This window comes from Mastigoproctus giganteus, chromosome 2, assembly GCF_048544385.1.
Source record: "Mastigoproctus giganteus isolate SK-2022 chromosome 2, ASM4854438v1, whole genome shotgun sequence".
Taxonomy (NCBI): Eukaryota; Metazoa; Arthropoda; class Arachnida; order Uropygi; family Thelyphonidae; genus Mastigoproctus; species Mastigoproctus giganteus.
Window position 1 is genome coordinate 223828420 of NC_143576.1, and position 7124 is coordinate 223835543.

Here is a 7124-nt window from a genome sequence, read left to right on the forward strand (position 1 = left end):
CATAAGCCTTATATAATGGAATTATCACGTCCCTATCTCTACTTGCAAAGTTCGATAGATCATCGATAGGACACCATGGGCCTTCCTTGCAACCTGTTTACAATGCTCAGAGAATTTCATGTCTGACCGTATCGTAACACCCAAGTCCCTTTCCTCCAGTACTGGGTTTAGTTGAACTCCACGAAGTGAATAAGTTATTTTGGGATTACTGTTTTCCAGGTGTAATACCTTACACTTTGTTGGATTAAAGCATAGCTGCCATTTTTCTGACATTCCGGAAGTCTATCTAGGTCTCTCTGAAGAAGCTCAGCTTGACAGTGATCATTAACTACTCTACCAATTTTTACATCATCTGCAAATTTAGACATCACACCCTCTATCCCTTCATCAATGTCATTTATGAAAATTAAAAACAACAGTGGTCCTAATACTGATCCTTGGGAAACCCCACTTCTCACATCAACCCAATCTGAGGAATAGCCATTTATCACAACCCTCTGCCTCCTGCCCTGAAGCCATCCTTCTATCCATCTAAGGATTTTCCCAGTGATTCCAACCTGTTCCACCGCTCATGTGGGACCGAGTCAAAATCTTTGCTGAAATCTAAATAAACAATGTCGAAATTATTCCCTAAATCCAGCTCGTGAGTGACCCTTTCGAAATAGCGAACCAGATTTGTTAAACATGATTTTCCCTTTACAAAACCATGCTGAGTATCCTTGAGAATTTCAATTCGATCCAAATGATCCTGAATTCCACCCTTGATCACTGCCTCCATGATTTTCCCTACTACTGAAGTCAGACTGACATGTCGATAATTTCCAACTTCACTTTTAGAGCCACCCTTATGTATGGGAGATACATTTGCACTTTTCCAATCCAAGGGAATCTCCCCAGAGTCTAGTGATGCTCGCATAATTAGCCTCAATGGTTCAATGCACTCGCTTGCCGCCTCCCTTAAGATTATAGGGTATATTCCATCAACTCCAGGAGCCTTACTGGTCTGTAGGCTCGAAAGTTTTTTCATTAAATAATCTTGCGAAATTTCAATATCATTAGCATTAGTAGAGGCATATGATGCAAGAAAGCAAGCTTATTCAGCATCAGCCAAAAAAAAAAAAAAAAAAACACACACCACTCCCATTTCACCCCTCCGTTCGTTCGAAATACCTGTCCAGTTGAGCTTTAAATTTGTTTAGGCTATCAACTTCAACAACAAGTGATGGAAGTCGGTTCCACCAACCAACCACCCGCTGGCCAAAGGCAAATTTCCGCACATCTATCCGACCTTCCTCAATTTGAATTTATGCCCTCTGAGGTGATTATTCTGAGCAAGATGAAGAATCCCATTGGCATTGAGCATGCTCAATCCATTCAAAGCCTTATACACCTCTATCAGATCACCTCGCCGGTGCCTAGTCTCCAGACTCTGTAATTTGCAAAACTTAAGCCTTTCTTCGTAGGAGCAACCCTTTGTTCCATTCACTAATCTTGTTGCCCTTCTCTGTACCCGTTCCAGCAGCTCTACATCCTTCTTGAAATGAGGCCTCCAGACCTGTATACAGTACTCAAGATGTGGCCTAACCATTGCCTTATACAAGGGAATAATCACCTCCTTATCCCTGCTAGAAAAATTCCTGTATATCATTGACAAGACACCATGAGCTACTCTTGCAGCTCGTCTGCACTGCTCAGAGAACTTCATATCTGCCTGCACAATTACCCCCAGGTCCTTTTCATTCTCCACCACTGTCAGTGTAGTACCGCAGAGTTGATATGTTGCTCTGGGGTTACTGTTTCCCATATGTAGTACTTTACATTTGTCGATGTTAAACTTCATTTGCCACCTCTCAGCCCATCTGTTCAACCTTTCCAGATCCTGTTGCAGCAGCATAGCGTCAGTGGTGTCCTTAACAACCCTGCCAACCTTTGTATCATCTGCAAACTTGGACATTAAACTTGATATCCCATCATCAATATCATTCATAAACACCGAAAACAACAACGGACCCAACACTGAACCCTGAGGAACTCCACTAATAACATTAGTCCACGTTGAGCAATGTCCATTGATTACCACTCTCTGTCTTCTGCCACTCAACCATCCCCTTATCCATAGCAGCAATTTGCCTCCAATGCCACACTGCTCCAATTTGTGCAGCAGTCTTCCACGTGCAACGGTATCAAAAGCCTTTCTAAGATCCAAATATATAATATCAAAGTTATTCCCTGCATCCAGTTCTTTTGTGACTACATCATAGTATCCAATCAAATTGGTCAGGCAAGACCTGCCCTTAACAAAACCATGCTGCGTCTGAGCTATAACTGAATTCTTGTCTAGATGATCCTGCAGTGCTTCTTTAACCAGTACCTCATTAATTTACCTGGAACAGAAGTTAAACTAACAGGTCTATAATTACTTGTGTCAGCCTTTGATCCTCCTTTGTGAATTGGGGTTACATTTGCACATCTCCAGTCCATGGGTACCTCCCCTGAGTCCAAAGAAGCTCTCATAATTATGGCTAGGGGTTTGCTTACTTCCTTTGCTGCCTCCTTTAATATAACTGGATAGATCCCATCCACCCCAGGTGCCTTTTTTATGTTTATCCTCAACAATCTCTCCTCCACTTTCCTCTCAGTTATTACAAAATCATCCAGCTCACTGCCAATGTTTACTTTACCTACATCATTCTCCTTCCTGAATAACTCCTCATGCATGAATGTAGATGCAAAATACTCGTTTAGATTGTTAGCCACCTGAGCAGGATCCTCAACTGTTGAACCATCAATATCCAGTGGACCAATCTGATTCATCCCTTTCCTTCTTGAGTTTAAATATGTAAAGAACTCTTTTCTGTTTTTCTTTGCATCCTTTGATTATGAAGTTCAGCATTTGTCCACTGACAATAAGACTGCCATCCTGTGGCTAATGAGGCATTTGGTGAGCACAGGAGTGCAGCAATACACATACTTGAGCTGACCAGGGTTGGAGTTCATGTGACTGCTAAATATGCTTAATGATAATATTTTTTGTCAAGACAATTAGCTGTAAACTCATATGATCTTATTCTTAGAGACTTTATAGGCTAGAAAAACTAACTTATGTGAAAAATAAAACTTGTTTTATTTACTGATTAGAAAATATAATGAATATTTGAGTTTAATTACATTGCAGACGTAATAACATAATAAAACTGTAAAGTAATAATGAAAAAGTTTAAATGTAAAAAAGTAACAATAAAAGTTACTTTTAACCTCATTCAAATCGGAATTTATATTTTAAACTCCACTCCACTGCAGCCTCCAAAATATTTTGTTGTTATAGCAGAAAAGGCATGAAAATCTTTACAAGAAAAACTATGGTTGGTGTACTTGAATCTTTGCCTTAGTACAGGCTAAGTTTAAACTGTTTCATTCTTCAAGCCAAAGATCAATAACTAACCAACCATTATTAAATGTAGAATATTGCTCAATCAAATATTTGGCTTATTGTTAAGTTTAAAAAAAAAAAAAAAAAAAAATGCAGTAAATTTACATTTTCAGCCTCCTGGACAAGCACTACTTGGAAGAATGCATTTATTTTGGCTAATTTTCAAATAGATGGAAGTCCCTAGTCAAAAGATTAGTAAAAATTTATCTTTAGCATTAGCATTAGCATTAGTAGAGGCATTTGATGCAAGAAAGCAAGCTTATGCAGCATCAGCCAAAAAAAAAAAAAAACCCACTTCCACTTCACCCCTCTGTTCATTCAAAATACCTGTCCAGCTGAGCCTTAAACTTATTTAGGCTATCAACCTCCACCACAAGGGATGGCAGTCTGTTCCACCAACCAACCACCCGCTGGCTAAAGGCAAATTTCCGCACGTCTATCCTACATCTGTCTTTCCTCAATTTGAATTTATGCCCTCTCAGGTGATTTTTCTGAGCTAGAGGAAGAATCCCATCAGCATTGAGCATGCTTAAACCATTCAAGGCTTTATACACCTCTATCAGATCACCTCGCTGGTGCCTAGTCTCCAGACACTGTAATTTGCAAAACTTAAGCCTTTCCTCGTAAGAGCACCCCTTTGTTCCATTCACTAATCTTGTTGCCCTTCTCTGTACTCGTTCCAGCAGCTCTACATCCTTCTTGAAATGAGGCCTCCAGACCTGTATACAGTACTCTAGGTGTGGCCTGACCATTGCCTTATACAATGGAATAATCACCTCCTTATCCCTGCTGGAAAAATTCCTGTATATCATTGACAATACATCATGAGCTACTCTTGCAGCCCGTCTGCACTGCTCAGAGAACTTCATATCTGCCTGCACAATCACCCCCAAGTCCCTTTCATTCTCTACCACTGTCAGTGTAGTACCACAGAGTTGATACGTTGCCCTGGGGTTGCTGTTTCCCATGTGTAGTACTTTACATTTGTCAATGTTAAACTTCATTTGCCACCTCTCAGCCCATCTGCTCAACCTTTCCAGATCCTGTTGCAGCAGTGTAGTGTCAGTAGTGTCCTTGACAACCCTGCCAACCTTTGTATCATCTGCAAACTTGGACATTAAGCTTGATATACCATCATCAATATCATTTATAAATACAGAAAACAATAATGGACCCAACACTGAGCCCTGAGGGACTCCACTAATAACATTAGTCCACGATGAGCAGTGTCCATTGATTACCACTCTCTGTCTTCTCCCCCTCAACCACCCCTTTATCCATAGCAGCAATTTGCCTCCAATGTCACACTGCTCCAATTTGTGTAGCAGTCTTCCATGTGCAACAGTATCAAAAGCCTTTCTAAGATCCAAGTATATAATATCAAAGTTATTCCCTGCATCCAGTTCTTTTGTGACTGCATCATAGTATCCAATCAAGTTGGTCAGGCAAGACTTCCCCTTAACAAAACCATGCTGTGTCTGAGCTATAACTGAAGTCTTGTCTAAATGATCCTGCAGTGCTTCTTTAACCAGTGCCTCCATTAATTTTCCTGGAACAGAAGTTAAGCTCACAGGTCTATAGTTACTTGTGTCAGCCTTTGATCCTCCTTTGTGAATTGGGGTCACATTTGCACATTTCCAGTCTATGGGTACCTCCCCTGAGTCCAAGGAAGCTCTCAAAATTATGGCTAAGGGTTTGCTTACTTCCTTTGCTGCCTCCTTTAATATAACTGGATAGATCCCATCCACCCCGGGTGCCTTTCTTGTGTTTATCTTCAACAGTTTCTCCTCCACTTTACTCCCAGTTATTTCAAGATTCTGTAGCTTACTGCTAGAGTTGAATACACCTCTGGCATTCCCCTTGCTGAATAACTCCTCATGTGTGAATGTCGATGCAAAATATTCATTTAGTTTGTTAGCTACCTGAGCAGGATCATCAACAGTTGACCCATCAATATCAAGTGGACCAATCTGATTCATCCCCTTCCTTCTAGAGTTTACATAAGTAAAGAACTCTTTGCTGTTTTTCTTTGCATCCCTTGCCAAGGATTTCTCGTAATCTGCCTTCGCCTGCCTAACCTCCTTTGTAACTTGGTTGCATATCAACTTGTATTTATCATAGGCTTCTGTGTCATGTGTTAATTTGTAAGTATCCCATGCATTTTTCTTCTCTGCCATATGCCTCATTAGTTCATCTGACATCCATTTTGGCCTAAACCTTGAACAATATTTCTTAGTTGGTATGTAAAGCCTAGTAGCTTCCAAGATATGTTCTTTGAATGCTTCCCATTTTGAATTTGCTGTTGGTAACATCATCAGTTGGTCCCACTGTATAGAATTTAAATACTGTCTCAGTCCATCGTAGTCGCCTTTACGGAAGCAATAACCCTTCCCTTTACCCCTAATGGTAGTTACCTCTTTCAGTAAATCCCACTTCAGCACACTGTGATCACTGCCACCTAGTGGTTCATTTATCTGCAGATTCTTAATGCATGAAGAATCACTGCTGATAATCAAATCAAGAGTATTACTCCCTCTAGTTGCCTCCTGAACATGCTGATGTAGAAAACAATCATCCAATAAATCCACAAAAGCCCTGCTAGTGTGTGAGTAACCAGCCCCCAAATCCCCATCTTGAAAACACTATCTAAAATACAGGGGGGAGGGATGTTTCCTCCTCTTGACACACCCATATTATAGAAAATTATGGGCTGGCTGTGGCTAATTTTGGAGGAGGTGGAAGTCCCTAGTCAATTTATCTTGAAAGTGTGGTCATATCAAAAATAGTATTTCCTGGCCTGTGGTCTTGTAACTCATGAAAGTTGTTTGTCGGATTTGACAATAAAACATTTTTTTTTTGCAGTAGCAACAATCCCATTAGATTATGGGAAATATAGATATGCCTATAACAACCGAATGTATACTACATGTTAGGCATAGATACATAACATTATATTAAAAGTTATTAATATAACTGCATGTACAGTTTAATATTTTTTTTTAGTCCGTGGCCTCAAATATAAAATATACAGGTTTAAATATAAAAGTGGCCCTTGGTTTCCACCTCAAATATAAAAGTGATCAATATCTGAAAGAAGGCTGGGAAACACTGGCTTAAAATACTACTGTGGGATGTTTCCCTCCTCTTGACGATGTCTAGATGCACACAGTAGTGGTTATGAGTGAAAATATAGGAATTTGTGAACAAATATTTTAGGGTTTTGTAGAACAGATATTTCAGTGGAGGAGGGTGACTTTTGAGGTGGTTTCCACCTCAAATATAAAAGTGATCAATATCTGAAAGAAGGCTGGGAAACACTGGCTTAAAATACTACTGTGGGATGTTTCCCTCCTCTTGACGATGTCTAGATGCACACAGTAGTGGTTATGAGTGAAAAATATTGGAATTTGTGAACAAATATTTTATGGTTTTGTAGAACAGATATTTCAGTGGAGGAGGGTGACAAAAAAAAAAAGAAAAAGAAAAAAAGAGCCTGGGATATTCGTTGCTCAGAGACCTTATGCGTCCCATTAGTTTCTATACAGATTGTGTTCTGTTCACATTTTCAAATGAAATGCCTACCTGCAAGAAATGCCGATTTCTACTTTAGTAACAGGCACAGATGCCACACCGGGCTGAAATGCTGCCATTTAAAATTTTATCAGAATTTACAGTTCAAAAAAAGATAATGTTG

At 39.8% G+C, this 7124-nt stretch overlaps 1 protein-coding gene across 1 annotated transcript in view; it reads right to left on the bottom strand.

Moving 5' to 3' along the window:
* The window catches only part of LOC150090168 (copine-8-like), a 138105-nt gene extending 130981 nt beyond the window's left edge, over positions 1–7124 (bottom strand). Inside the window, exon 1 of the mRNA XM_090390186.1 lies at positions 7013–7124. Coding sequence (XP_090246312.1) covers positions 7013–7080 — 68 coding nt within the window. The 5' untranslated portion in view covers positions 7081–7124. The remainder of the gene's footprint in view (positions 1–7012) is intronic.